Genomic DNA, 15,990 nt, shown 5'->3' on the forward strand with positions numbered 1-15,990 from the left:
GTGAACACGAATCGCTCTTCATCTTACGTTCATGGTCTTTCCACGAAATACATTCTGAAAAGAGTAATATATAGGGTGAGTCAGAAGGAAAGGTTCAAGCTTCGAAGGCTGATAGCATTAGTGATTCTGAGCAAAAATCTTCATATGGACATTTGCTCTGTTCCGAACGGTTTCCAAGGTGAAACACATTTAATGTACACAGTTATTTATTGTCTGTATTTCAAACATTGTCATTGTTTGCAACGTACCACAGTAGTGTAGAGGAAGATGAGACGAACAATTTCATATAGGACGCTCGTGGTGTATCAGATTCGGAACGTACCCCATATTGGGCTACAAAAGCTACAGCGCCTGCGCGTCGCGCGAAATTTTCAATATTCTCGCGGTCTCTTGGCGCAAACTATTAGTCGTAGAGAAATTGTACTGCAACACGTTTTCGCTGGAGGCTGCTGTTTTCGAATTATTCAAGAAAAATCTACAAACGCAAAAACGTACGAAGAAGTGGTAGCTAAGCTTTCTAAAGCCCTTTACTAACGGCCAAGATTCAAGAGTGACGTTCAATAACGCCTTGGTCGAGCAATATAACAATTGGCCGCATTTTTATTAGTTTATATTTTAATCTTACGTTTCTAGCATTTGTAGACTTAGAGAAAGCTTTTGATAATGTTGACTGGAATACTCTCTTTCAAATTCTAAAGGTGGCAAGGGTAAAATACAGGGAGCGAAAGGCTATTTACAACTTGTACAGAAACCAGATGGCAGTTATAAGAGTTGAGGGACATGAAAGGGAAGCAGTGGTTGGGAAGGGAGTAAGACAGGGTTGTAGCCTCTCCCCGATGTTATTCAATCTCTATATTGAGCAAGCAGTAAAGGAAACAAAAGAAAAATTTGGAGTAGGTATTAAAATCCATAGAGAAGAAATAAAAACTTTGAGGTTCGCCGATGACAGTGTAATTCTGTCAGAGACAGCAAAGGACTTGGAAGAGCAGTTGAACGGAATGGACGGTGTCTTGAAGGGAAGATATAAGATGAACATCAACAAAAGCAAAACGAGGATAATGGAATGTAGTCGAATTAAGTCGGGTGATGCTGAGGGAATTAGATTAGGAAATGAGACACTTAAAGTAGTAAAGGAGTTTTGCTATTTGGGGAGCAAAATAACTGATGATGGACGAAGTAGAGAGGATATAAAATGTAGACTGGCAACGGCAAGGAAAGCGTTTCTGAAGAAGAGAAATTTGTTAACATCGAGTATAGATTTAAGTGTCAGGAAGTCATTTCTGAAAGTATTTGTATGGAGTGTAGCCATGTATGGAAGTGAAACATGGACGGTAAATAGTTTGGACAAGAAGAGACTAGAAGCTTTCGAAATGTGGTGCTACAGAAGAATGCTGAAGATTAGATGGGTAGATCACATAACTAATGAGGAAGTATTGAATAGGATTGGGGAGAAGAGAAGTTTGGGGCACAACTTGACCAGAAGAAGGGATCGGTTGGTAGGACATGTTCTGAGGCATCAAGGGATCACCAATTTAGTATTGGAGGGCAGCGTGGAGGGTAAAAATCGTAGGGGGAGACCAAGAGATGAATACACTAAGCAGATTCAGAAGGATGTAGGTTGCAGTAGGTACTGGGAGATGAAGAAGCTTGCACAGGATAGAGTAGCATGGAGAGCTGCATCAAACCAGTCTCAGGACTGAAGACCACAACAACAACAACATTTTAATCTTAGTGAAAAATTATTTGTAAACCGAAGTTGCTTGGCTACTCTTGCTGCGTAACGATAATTACCTGCTGCCGTTTACATCACGACGGAGCTGCCTTTCTTAGCCTCTAGTTTTATGTAACGCAAACGCAGCCGCAGTGACTGCAGCCGTATGCTTGAATTGTCAGAGAGAGCGCCTACGAGCGCAGAGCGTTGTACCACGCAGTGTTCTCCAGGAATGCGGGTTGCGTGAACGGTAGGCGGCACCTGATTAGTATGAGCTACCTATTCTCCATGCCTTCATTTGCCGGATGTTTTCAGGAATAAGGCGTTTTATTCTCTGCGTAATATGTAGCCTTTAGGGATGGTCTCCACTCGTTTCTGTAACGCAGTGATTTGCTATTGATTTTAATGGACTTCTAACAACGAAAACTTAAAACGTGTTACCTTTCAGTTCAATGCTCTAGCGTATAGCGACAGTAACAAAGAGAAAAACTTTTTCTGATAGCGAGTAAACAATACCAATTAATATATGAGAATGGTATTTGTTATTTCGGACATCTCCGAAAGAACAGATACCATCTTCACATGTAGGTAAGACTTACCGGCCAATGATCTTCAGTGCGGGTGCACTCACATTGCTCAAACTCCTACGGGAGTCGGTAGATTGTCTGCCGCGAGTAATGAGTATAGTGGGCAGGGGCACTGCATATGTAGTGTGTAGATAGTAAGGTGGAAGTGTGGGTCTCAGAGGGAGTATGCTAGAGATAAGTCCCTGCAGTTACACTATCCTGTGTGTCCTCGATGGCTCAGTCGGATAGAGCATCTGCCATGTAAGCAGGAGATCCTGGGTTCGAGTTCCGGTCGGGGCACACATTTTCAACTGTCCCCGTTGATATTTATCAACGCCTGTAATCAGCTAATGATCTAGATTTCATTGTAATTTCATACCAGTGAATAACGATCCGAAATTGGTCACTGCCTCGAGGAGTATTACTATTAGTAATTATTGCCGTAGTATCTGTAAGAGAAATACAGAGGACCACAGATTGACAATAAACCGTGTAACCTCCCAACAGAAAAAAATTTAATTATATAATTCTCATTCAGTGTAACTACCCAACAGTTTACTTCTGTAACCTTGGAATAATAAAATGTGACTAATCTCTCAATAAAATTGTGGCTCACTTATAACCTTTCCATAATTGACTGTGAATTTAAACTGGTAAATTTTGGGCGTCAGCAGCGCTGCGTCATGGCCCTGAAAGATTATTCTGAATAAATTGAAAATTCTTACCTCAATAAGGTCGCCGGATAACGCGTATATATCTGCTCCTATAAGAAATTTTTCTGGCACAGCTCAATGCAATGCTGGCCGATAGATATGTCATGTATAAAAAGAAACAACTGATTTTTCTTTACAATAACCGGGATGACCATGGATTGGAGAAATTAGTAAAATCTTTAAATTGAGATGAGTGATTGTCAAAAGTTAATTTTTATAAGAAAGGTTATTAAGAGATTTTTTAAAACATTTACATGGAACTTGAAATTACAATAGTACATATGCGCGAGGCTGCTTTTACCTTATACTACATCGCTCAGGCACCGCCATCGCTCCCCACGACCGGCCCAGCCACTACTACTACCACTACTACTACTACTACTACCACTGCCACACAGTTCCTACTGCATACAACACTATCTCTGGTCTGAGAATCTCTTATAGCTTACACGTCGCAGGCAGCGCGTGAGCACTCCATCGAAATTACATCTGCTCGAGTGCACTAGCAATAAATTCCTTCGTCATGGACCTCTTACAACCTGTCTAGAAGACCTACATCGTCTCTTAACTCTTCGTGCAACATAATGTGTTCTCCCATTCTTGAAAGAGAGTATACCGTGTCCAAGGGTAGAAAGAAAGTATGACGCCCGTCGTAAGTCTTCATTGAGCCGTGTTAGCTGGAACCCACGTTCAGGACTGCGACACTAGGGCGTTATACCCCGCTGCGTCATATAAACGGAGATTTGTTGCCACGCGATGTAATAATAGCAAACCCGTTGGGCGCTCTTTTCGGGCTGTTATTGATAGCTTCGCTTTAACGTGCTCGTATGTGACTTTCATCCGCCATACCCAACGTTGGCTGATTCAGTGCTAAGTTTCGTGTCCAAGATTACGAATAGCTTTAAACTCCAGAAATTAACTCTAAGTTTATTTAGGGCTTAATAGAATTGTGAACGAACGTCGTACTCCTGATTCCTCCATATGAATCTATGACAGAAGATTTCTCTCTCCGTATTATTATTATTATTATTATTATTATTATTATTATTTTGCGCAGCACCAGTAGGAACCATTTCGATGCATTCGTGTGGCTTATTACGTCAGTATTAGAGTCTGAGGTCGTTCCTGTACATGAAACGCCCAGTTTCGGTAATATTTCTGTTATTTTTTTCTTCTTTTTTTTGACTGTTGATTGATAATGAAACGGAAATTACAAAGTTATAACTAGAATAGACCCTACAACAACATTCTAACACACACACACACACATAAACTGAATACAAACAATAATACAGGAAAAAAACGAATCAGTCACCTACTGCATACTATAGGAAAAACATGTTTTATTGTTGAGCATACCTCAATGTTGCCTTCCAGAGTGGAGATATATGTTCTCGTCTCCGTTACGTAAAATTAATACCGTGTACCATGTGGAAGCAATAATATCCAATGACTGATCAGTTAAAACAATCAACAGAACTTACCCAGTGCTGGTCCATTGTCTGGATCCAAAAGAATAGGTAATGTTCCGCCACATCTACTCTCCTCTATTGCTTCTGCTGGCTGACGCATTAGTTCGGTGTTCAGTGGAACTCGCTTTTGCGGACGATTCTTTAGCACGTGACGCCACTCCGTACAGCTTTCGCGTCGAGTTCAAGTGTTACAGTTTCGCATTTTTACAAAATCTATCACGCAGTTGCCCGGGTAATTATCAAATTGCACAGTAATCCAACTGCCGTACCAAATATATCACCAAATGAACGGTACGGACTTGTCGTTGGTCTTATACCTGTTTAGGTTGGAACGACCGTAGCAATCTATTCTTTGCCTAGGTAAGCTCTCAGCCAGAGATCGAAACTTGAGAGCTTTACGTGCGGTTAAAGGTGTCCCAGTCCCTTTCTGAGACGTTAATGGTCTCTTAGCGTCCCCAGGAGGAGACTGTAGAGTCCGGTACTTGTGGGGGGGGGGGGGGGAGGGGGGGGGGGGCTGCTGTGGAAGACAAACTGTGTGAAGTGAGCTCACCTCAGGTTTAAGATCCGTCTTAGAATGCCCATCCGACACACCGTGTCAACATACAATTGTACATTGCTTCCCATTAAAAAATTGCAACACCACGGAGCAACGGTGCCCATACGAGAATTTGTTGGGAAGGGAGGGGCTTGTAGGAGGTTGGGGGGTGGGGGGGAAGACTGTGGCTAGATCTCGTGGTATGGAGCAATTTTAATATGTTTCGAAGACAGATGGCAACTTTTATGTAGCCATAAAAAGTTCCAGTTCTGACCCTGTTAAAAATCTGCTTAATACCGCGTTTTGAAAGTTTTCTTGAAAGAAAAACAACCATTATATATTTTTTCTGCCGCTGAGTGCTAGAGGGAGGCGCCACCCACCTCGCACCCCCCCCCCCCCGCCCCTCCCTCTTTGCCACGGGTTTTGGCGCTCTTGCCGCAGAGACAGCATGTACCAAAACTCAAACTGGAATGGTGGAATACTGAAGTGATCAGCATTTCAACTCACTCCACAAAGTAGGCATGAGTGACGCCAGGTACGTTATGTATGCAAGGAAATTCGCAGCTGATTTCTCATTCAAAAATCACATTTGAATATGTTTTGTTCGTGAGAAGGTTGTTATGCCTTGTGGAACAAGATGAAACGTGTATCAGCACGTGTTGAATTAACAGTGGCAGGATCGTGGCGTAACTAAACTGCAATTTCTTACTCCAAGATAATGTTGCTCGCGCTGGTTGAGCTCTCTCTACTGTCATGTGATTAAGGGATGTAAAAGGTTGAAGAGGGCCATATTCAAGGCCATGCAGGATCTCAATGGCCCCACGTGACTAGTGACCGAGAAGACATTCATACTGTACACTTGGCCATGCAGGATCGTAAAGCCACATGACGTACCTAAGTCACTAAGTAGACATGTTTGCAGTAAGCGACTATGTGACAGCGTGTGGAGCACCAGGGATTGTCAACATGGGGACGAGGCTTGCGGGTTACCTCGGCGTGGCAGCAGAGAACAGCGTCCAATGAAATGATTTTATGACATTATTGGCTGTTTGTTCGGCTTCCTGATGTAAGTCATCCTACACTACTGGCCATTAAAATTGCTACACCACGAAGATGACGTGCTACAAACGCGAAATTTAACCGACAGGAAGAAGATGCTGTGATATGCAAATGATTAGCTTTTCAGAGCATTCACACAAGGTTGGCGCCGGTGACGACACCTACAACGTGCTGACACGAGGAAAGTTTCCAACCGATTTCTCATACACAAACAGCAGTTGACCTGCGTTGCCTGCTGAAACGTTGTTGTAATGCCTCGTGTAAGGACGAGAAATGCGTACCATCATGTTTCAGACTTTGATAAAGGTCGGATTGTAGCCTATCACGATTGCGGTTTATCGTATCGCGACATTGCTGCTCGCGTTGGTCGAGATCCAGTGACTGTTAGCAGAATATGGAATCGCTGGGTTCAGGAGGGTAATACGGAACGCCGTGCTGGATCCCAACGGCCTCGTATCAGTAGCCATCGAGATGACAGGCATCATATCCTCATGACTGTAACGGATCGTGCAGCCACGTCTCGATCCCTGAGTCAACAGATGGGGACGTTGGCAGGACAACAACCATCTGCACGAACAGGACGACGTTTGCAGCAGCATGGACTATCAGCTTGGAGACCATGGCTGCGGTTACCCTTGACGCTGCATCACAGACAGGAGCGCCTACGATGGTGTACTCAACGACGAACCCAACCAGAAAATGATCGATTGCTGCCCTGGCCAGCACATTCTCCAGATCTCTCACCAGTTGAAAACGTCTGGTCAATGGTGGCCGAGCAAATGGCTCGTCACAATACACCAGTCACTACTCTTGATGAACTGTGGTATCGTGTTGAAGCTGCATGGGCAGCTGTACCTGTACGCGCAGCTGTACCTGTACGCGCCATTCAAGCTCTGTTTGACTAAATGCCCAGGCGTATTAAGGCCGTTATTACGGTCAGAGGTACTGATTTCTCAGGATCTATGCACCCACATTGCGTGAAAATGTAATCACATGTCAGTTCTAGTATAGTATATTTGCCCAATGAATACCCGTGTATCATCTGCATTTCTTCTTGGTGTAGCAATTTTAATGGCCAGTAGTGTATTTGACACGACTTCGGCAAGATGAAGATGAGATTAAATGATTGGGACAAACAAATGCCCAGTTACTGAGCGAAAAAGAAACATCTCTGAATCCGCTGGGAAACGGATTTGGGACCGTGCAATCTAGAGGCAGCGATGTTAACCACCATATGACGAGCTGCGGATAGTGCACCCATTTGCTAATACTGGAAACAGGAATAGGACCACGTATCCATGTATGGAGGCTTCAAGGAGAACTAAAGTTGCCTGTTTGCATTCGTCGTTGTCTGTCTCAGCACCTGATGGTTATGGTATGGTGTGTCATTGGGTACATAACATGATCAACTTTATCAAGTTACCTTCCATTAGGAATGTGGAATGCACTCAACGACTATGGTATGACTTTCAATATGTGGAGCACAGCAACCAGTCGTCCGACTAGGACATGTACTGAAACTGTCAAATAGTGCATTGATAATGGCCAGGCACTAGCCGAAATCTAGATTTGACTTTAATACAGCCTGAAAGGAAAGGACGATTGATTGCTGTGCTGCATCATTTTGAGAATGATCAACTTTGGTTCGCACATCCCATAGTTTGGACAGTAGCCATTCCGTTCCTGACGTGTAAGGGCCTGTAACTGTGCTCATCTTAAAGTTCTCTGTGTCGTTATCTTTCAGCAGGATAACACAACAGAGCATTTTGCTCATACTGTCATAATGTGTTTCGAAACAGACGATGTTCGACTATTACCCTGGCCATATGCCTCACCCACTGAGACCATCTAGTGACTGGTTCCCGAGAGACTAGGACGCCACCAGTCGCCAGGAACTACGATTTATAAACTGCAGCTGAAGGGGTCTGGAGTGAGGTACCTGTATCCGTTATCCAGGATCAGCTCTATTTGATGCAGTCTTTGTTGCCAGAGGTGGCAGCCAGGTTTATTGAATTTCGCACTCTGGATACCACCACATCACCTGCAAATTGAATCACGTATTCTTCATTGTATACTGTACACACACAATTAGTAAAATTTCGTTATTTGAAATCTTTCCCGGTGTTGCAATTTCAGTGGCCAGCAGTGCGTCAGATGGCGACAGTTACAACCCAGAAAACTACAAATCTCTGCCAATCTTCGGCTGTGGCGCAAAGCTCGATTGCCGTGGATGCACTACCGACAGTTGTCTGACAGCAGTTTTTCGTGTGTTGCAGTTCAACTTCGTGGGCCGCATCCTGGGTCCCCGCGGCATGACGGCCAAGCAGCTGGAGCAAGAGACGGGCTGCAAGATCATGGTGCGCGGGCGCGGCTCCATGCGCGACAAGAAGAAGGTGGGTACCGGCGCTGCCACTGACAATCCTCACCTTTAAATTTACATTACTGTCCGGAAGAAGCGAAAGAAATTAGTTACAGTTCTCCGGTGTCTGGCCAGTGGGTAAAACTTTCCAGGGCTATTGGCCTTCCCAGTATCTACTAAAATGTTGTCCTTCGTGCAGGCGACAGCGGAGCTAGGTGACAGCTTTTCTTGGCCATCAGTCTTTAATGCAGCCCGCCACGATTCCCTATCATGTGCTAGTCTCTTCATCTAGGTGTAGCACTTTGCACCTAACGTCCTCAGTTATTTGTTGGATATATTCCAATAGCTCTTCCTCCCTCCTCATGCAAATTTTCCCTGATGTCTTAACATCTTAACATACGGCCTATCATCTTGCCCTTTGTTAATATTTCCCACAAATTCCTCTCCTCGTCGATTCTGCGGAGAATCTCCTCATATCTTACCTTGTCAGTACACCCAAGTTTCAACATCAACATCATCTCAAACGCCTCGATTCTCTTTCTTTCGGCTTTTACCACAGTCCACACGATTCGCAACCATACAATGCTGTGCTCCAAACGTTCTTTCTCAGAAATTTCTTCTTCAAATTAAGCTCAATAATTAATAATCGCAGACTTCTTATAACTGCGAACACCCTCTTTTTTACTGTACTAGTCTTTTTTTATGTCTTCCCTTCTTCGTTCGTCATTTGTTATTTTGCTTCCAATGTGGCAGAATTCCTCCACTTCAACTAATTCGTGGTCTCCAATTTCGATGTTAAGTTTATCACTAACCTCATTTCTGTTGCCCCTCATTAGTTCAGTTCACATACAATCCAAAGTGTGTGCTGTTCGTTCCATTCAACAGGTCCTGAAATTTTTCCTTTCTTTCACTGAGCATAACAATGCTATCAGTGAATCTTACCGTTGATATCTTTCATTGTGAATTTCTATCTCGATCCTGAACCTTTCTTTTACTTTCGCCATAGCTTTTTCGATGTACATATTGAACGATAGGAAGGAAGATGGCATTCTTTACTTACACACTTTTTAAAATTAGGCATTTTGATTGTCGTAAATACCTGATGATTAACCTGGTGATTATAATGTGCTGCTACTGACAGAGGTCTAGTGTGGGCTTAATTATCGTATGACAGCGAAACCCAATAGATACTCTAACGCATTAGTGCGGAACCAATATGCCCTGGAAAAAATTAGTTCCAGTTTTTGACCACCAGACGCAAAACTGGCGCTGTGAATGCTAGGAAGACGTATGGAAAGAGGCGGCGGCTTTGTTTTACAGTTTTATAGTTTACCCGTCTTTCACTGTAACTTACACACACCTTTTTGAGGATTTCAAACGTTTTCCGAACGCTTTTTCTAGGTGACAAATCCTGTAAATGTATCATAGGCTTATGTCACGTATTGCTAAAACCAAACTGTCCATCTTTAACTTTTTTTCCAACATTCTTGGGCGCATGAGCTGTTAAAATGATTGTGTGATACTTCTCACATGTATTTGTTCTTGCTATCTTCGAGATTCTATGGATGATACATTTCCCAAACTGCTGGTATGCCGACACACACACACACACACACACACACACACACACACACACACACACACACAAAACCGCTCGCGCGCACGCACGCACGCACAATAAGTTAATTCTACTTTAAGCATTTCATTTATGTGGCGTTGCGTCATACTATTCTCTTTTTAGTTAATATTACTTTGGAAGAGTCCCAGAGTAATGAAAAATATTCTAGAATTGACCGGACAAGAGTTTGGCAAGTAGCCTCTTTCGTGAATGTACGCGTTGGGTTTGAGAAGTATGGTAAATTTCCGTGAATGATTGGAACATTTTTGTTGCTCCTTCATGGTTAGTAAGCGTGATAACTCCAAGGATCTTCTGAAGAATTTCAACAATGCACAGCGGACAGTTCACTGTTGACAGACTTATCAAACCACCTACGTATCTTTCTTGGGATTCATCCAATGTGGCATTTACTTTCCCGTACAACCGTAGTTGCGTAGTCATTCTATTAAATTGCTCCGGATCAGTATCGATAGACATTTCCCCTTTTTTACTCTAAAAAAGATGTTTTTAATGTCGGTGTAGTCGACCAATGTCTGGTCTCTTCACTGTTTCTCGTCGTCAATGTTTTTGCTAGTTCCGTTGTTGAGTACATCGACTTGCATGGCTATTGTTGATGGAGAAGCGAAAGCGCGTATTTTTCGTCTTCAATAGTACTGCCTGATTACGATTAAAGTAGCTCTTCGTGTGTAACTAATGGAGTTGGAACCAACGTAGCAGAGATGTGGCCACCGCAAGCGCCGAAAGGCAAACTGGTAGCTGCTCGGAGTGGGTGTCTATGTTTAGCAGGGCGCCTGGAACAGCCTTTCCTGCCGTGTCTGACAGCCACACCAAAATAGCCCGCGCTGCTCCTCCTTGTAGCAGTTCCCAACATAATACAGTCTGCATGGGCAACTGGAGCTGCTTCCTTGCAGGACGAGTTTGAGTTAATGAAGCACTGGGTTCGTTTCTTCAGTAGAATGAGGGCTTCAGATTAAATGCCAACCAGATCTGTTTCCGTGCTTTCCATAATACTCATATCGTTTCCTTCATTATTCGTCCGATTGTTGAGCACAAGACGGAAATTTCTGCTCATGAAAGGGAAATATGTTTTATAAGTAAAAACACTATCATTTATTTCATCTAACGTTTTTGTTTGCCTCAGTGAGTCTGTTCCACCACAAACTGCAGTTCTGAAAGGCATAATTAAGCCCTTCGTTGGATTCTGATCATTTCCTGAAGTGCGAAAATTGGTGAGAATTAGAATGTGCCGAATCATCTAAATGTTTCGAAAAGTGTCGTAAAATATTTGTACCTCAGTTTGCGATAGGACCATTCTCGTGCATTGTTTTCATCCAGTCGGTCCTCAAGACTTGGATAGTATTACGTAGTTTGTTGTTTTACTCTTTCCAAACATGGACATCTGCATAAATTTATTAAGAAGGAGCAGCAGTGCTCTAAAATTACAGTGTGTTTTCTATATAATTGAATAAAAGAGTTCTGGATCATATCATGCACCACTTAATATTTGATTTAAGGTTTATTCATCACACATAGGCAGTTAATTCTTTATGAAACACTTCACATTGCTGCTAAGGTCATTTTTCTGTTTACATGTGGTCATCATACAACCAATGTCACATCCATTGTGGTCAAAGATTTTTCGTTGCTTATTCTTCCAACACATTCATGCAGTCAGTTTTTTGAGATGCTCTTTTACGCTAATAATCTTCAAATTAAGGGCAGAGGCTTCTGAATTGAACGACAAATTTATATACTCTGAATGAAACATGTGCAACATGACTACCTTTACAATTTCTGTAGTAATGGAATTATTTCACTCTTCAGATCAATTAGCCCGTATGTCACATTGGAACAATATCTGATATGATTCTGGTTCTTTTAGTATTACTAAAAAGAGCACCACTGTACATGCTGTTTAACAACATGATGAGATCAAGGAAATAATTCAGATAGTTATGAAACAAAAATGTGATTGTGATGGGACACTGGAATCCAATAGTAGGCAAAGAAGCAGAAGGAAAAACAACAGGAGAATATAGAGTGGTGAAAGAGACTGAAAGTGAAAGCCACCTGTCAGAATTCTGCACAAATGATGACAAAATGTTTTATATGTGGAAGAGACCTGGAGACACTGGAAGATTTCATGCCGATTATATAATTGTAAGATAGAGATTCAGAAACCAGATTTTAAACTGTATTACATTTCCAGAGGTAGACATGGATTCTGTCCATAATTGTTGATTGTTAACTTCAGACTAAAACTGTAAAATAGTGGCAGAGGTTTGAAAATATCGCTTCAGTTGTAAATTTCTTTATTTTCACACATCTGGTTTCGGACTGTTATAAGCCCATCTTCAGGTATTGTAAATGTGGTGTGGTCCCAGAGCACCGTGTGTACCAGATGCGGTGTCAATTATTGAAAGTTAGCCTGGACTCTCTTACTTGTCATTAATAAGTTAGCTTTGTAAAATATAGGTATGCTGTCCTTTGGCCTATGAAAGTTTAGTCTTGTATGTTAAAATTTTCACAAATAGTAAATTCTAGCATAACATTATTATGCAACATCAGAAGCCAGTTAAAAAACTTTTCTAATGATATCTCATTCAGCCCTGTATATGAAAGGTTTGATAAATCACTGAAAGATCTGTTTTTGAAAGAAGGCCCATGGAATAGACAACATTCCTTCAGAATTACTGAGGACCTTGGGAGAGCTAGCAACGACAGAATTATCCACGATGTGTGGTAGATACATGAGATAAGTGAAATGCACTCAGACTTCAGAAAGAATGTAATAATTCCAATTCCAAACAAGGCAGGTGTTGACAGGTGTGGACAGGTGTGAATGCTACTGGAACATCAGTTTGATAAGTCATGGTTTCAAGAAGATTAGTTTGGGTGCTGGAGAAATATTGAAACACATGAGGTGACCCTATGACTTATTTTGGAAGATAGTGTGAAGAAGGCAACTCTGCTTTAAGTGTTTGTAGATTCAGAGAAGGCTTTGAACAATGTGGACTGGACTACACTATCTGAAATTTTGAAAGTAGCAGGAATAAAATACAGAGACTGAAAAGCTGTTTACAAGTTGTTCATAAACCAGATTGCAGTTGTAAGAATCAAAGGACACAACAGGACGACAGGGAGGCAGTGGTTGAATAGCGATTCAAACAAGGTTGAGGACTGTCCTGATGTTATTCAATCTTTACATTGACCAAGCTATGCGGGAAACCAAGGAGAAATTTGGTAAGGGAACAAAGTTTGGGGAGAGGAAATAAAAAATAAAATTAAAAAAAACTCTGCAGTTCACTGATGACATTATAATTCTGTCAGACAGCAGATAACTTAGTAGAGCAGTTGAAAGAAATGAACGTCTTGGAAAGAGATTATAAAATGAACAACCATAAAAGTAAAATGATGATAATCAAACATAGTCAAATTAAACAAGCCAGTACTTGAGGGAATTATATAAGGAAATGATACACATAAAGTAGAAGATGAGTTCTGTTATTTGGGAGCAAAATAACTGATAATGGCTGAAGGAGGGAGATACAAAATGCAGATTGGCAGTAACAAGAAAAGTATTTCTGAAAAAAATGAATTTGTTACCACCTAATATAAATTTGTGTGTTAGGAAGTGGAATCTAGGCATGCATGGAACCAAAATGTGAACAACGTGCAGTTCAGACAAAATGAAGATACAAGCTTTCGAAATGGGGTGCCATAGAAGAATGCTGTATAATAAATATAATATAATAATATAAATATAATATATAAAATAAATAATATAAATTAATATAATAATGCTGAATAATAAATGAGGAGGTCCTGGACTGAACGGAGGAAAAAATAATTTATAGCACAAATCGACAAAAGGAAGGAAATGGTTGGTAGCACACACCTTGACGTATTTGATACCTCGTTCTCTCTTCGGTTTGGGAACATAAGGAAGCACTCGGAGGAAAAAAATGTAGATTGAGATAAAGGCTTGAATACAATAAGCAAGCTTAAATGGATGGAGGTTGCAATAGTTATACAGAGGTGAAGAGGCTGGGAGATGATAGACTAGCATCAAACCAGGCCTTGGAGTGAACTTAACGAAAACAACAACAACAACAACAACAACAACAACATGATATGTCTGTAGATTGTCTGAAACAGACACAATTGTGAATTATAGGTTTCACCAAGCAGTGTGCCATTGAGAGCCACATTTACCGCAGACCAGCAAAAAAAATCAGGAGTTGCGACTATAGTGTCAGTTTGTGGATGAAAATATAACAATGCCCCAGATGTTTAAATGTAATGGTTGTTAATTAATGCAAACCTTAACAAGCAGTCCATGACAACTTCTTGGTTACCAAGACCAAAGACAATACCCAAGAGCAGAACTTTTCTTTATAGATAATGACACCATAGCATTTCACAGCATGGTGTAGAATGACATTTTCCCAAAAAATCTTTCATACATAATTCTAAACAGAAAAGCTTTCATGCATATTTTGTAAATATTAAAAGCTTAATATCATATTTGTTTAATAAATTAATTTTATTTGATGTTGCTAAACAAAATCCCATGTGGTCTCACTGAACAATTATTAACAGTTGTAAATTATTGCCATGTTACGTAAAATATTGTACATTATTATCTATGACTGATGGCAAGTGATTTGATGGTATGCCTAATTTTCCTCTAAGACAATTTGGTCCACAAATACCAAATACCATTGGTGAAATTAATGAGTCAAGTAGGTGATTTTACTTCATTCTTGTAGTAAGTGATTCAGAGAATTGAGGTTTAGTGACCATGGTATGGGATCATGTAATCCAGTTAAGTATGCAGGCAGTTCAGCTCTAAAATGGTTGCAGATAACAACACTGATGTGATACTTGCCTTATAATATGGCATACAGTTTACAGTCCTGACAAATGTCTTTTTATTTCCAATCCCTTTGCACTGCATTCATAGACATAGTTACCCATGCAAACTTTGCCATTAAGTTCTTGTAGGAACAGTTTATTGTGATGCTTTTTTTTTACCTTTTTTCCCATGAGACATAAGAACAAGATATTGATGAATGGAAGCATATCTTCAATACTGAAAAATGCTGTTCCTCCCATTGTTAAAATCCCAATGTTTCCTTTCTTTATGGAGAATAGAACACAATGGAATCAAAAACATACAAGTATTTTCTGTATAACTCAAACCTTTTGTTTGTATATGTGTTTATTAAGCTGACCCACATTCAGAACTCACAGACTTTAATAAAGGGGGTGGGGGCGTATTTGTCATACGCAATGAAGAGAGAGAAAAATAGGCTTTGAATCAGTGATTATTAACTATGAATAGGTGTTGGTTGGTTTTTATGTAGAAATATAGCGGCTGTTTGCTGTGTAACAATGGAAAATAGTGCATAAAAGTTAAATTAGTAGCTGTAACACTGAACAACACAGATCTTGTTAGTAGCACATTAATGGCAATTTGATTTATTGGTGCTGTCATTGTCATCTATGATATATCACTCAGAAATAACTATCCTTTTTCAAGCTGCTCTCTGTAACAGGATATGGAGAAGGGTATATGAACTAGAATGAAAAACTATGGAAGTAAGTATGCTTTCCAAATCAAAACAGCATAGCTTATCAATTTTGCTTTTTTTCTTTATTTGTAGATTTTATTTGAAATTCACTCAGCAATACAAAAGTAATACATAGTAATCTTGACACATACATACAAGATGTTAACTGAAATAAAGATTAGCAGTACACAGTGTTTATTCTATCACTTTATTTTAGTTGGATGTTTTGGTACGTTGTGCATGAACATGAAACTGATTTTAAGTGCTTTACTTAATTTTTTTAATCAGAATTAATTTTACTATTATATTAATAGTTTTTGTTCTTTTACCTATCTCAAATTACTGGCACACTGCCTGGAGGTCATGGAAAGTGAAAATTTG

At 40.6% G+C, this 15,990-nt stretch overlaps 1 protein-coding gene and 1 non-coding gene across 10 annotated transcripts in view; both read left to right on the plus strand.

Annotated features, from left to right (window-relative positions):
- Nucleotides 1–15,990, plus strand: part of LOC126186151 (protein held out wings) — a 419,545-nt gene that overhangs the window by 386,586 nt on the left and 16,969 nt on the right. For all 9 annotated transcript variants that reach the window (XR_007537298.1, XM_049928192.1, XM_049928193.1 and 6 more), the window contains exon 3: nt 8,333–8,449. Coding sequence is in view for 8 of the 9 variants with exons in the window: in XM_049928192.1 (XP_049784149.1) it covers nt 8,333–8,449 (117 nt within the window). In the remaining variant the exon portion in view is untranslated. The remainder of the gene's footprint in view (nt 1–8,332; nt 8,450–15,990) is intronic.
- Nucleotides 2,504–2,577, plus strand: Trnat-ugu (transfer RNA threonine (anticodon UGU)). The gene has a single exon. It is a non-coding gene; the product is annotated as a tRNA-Thr (tRNA).

The sequence above is a fragment of the Schistocerca cancellata genome, chromosome 1, assembly GCF_023864275.1.
Source record: "Schistocerca cancellata isolate TAMUIC-IGC-003103 chromosome 1, iqSchCanc2.1, whole genome shotgun sequence".
Classification (NCBI taxonomy): Eukaryota; Metazoa; Arthropoda; class Insecta; order Orthoptera; family Acrididae; genus Schistocerca; species Schistocerca cancellata.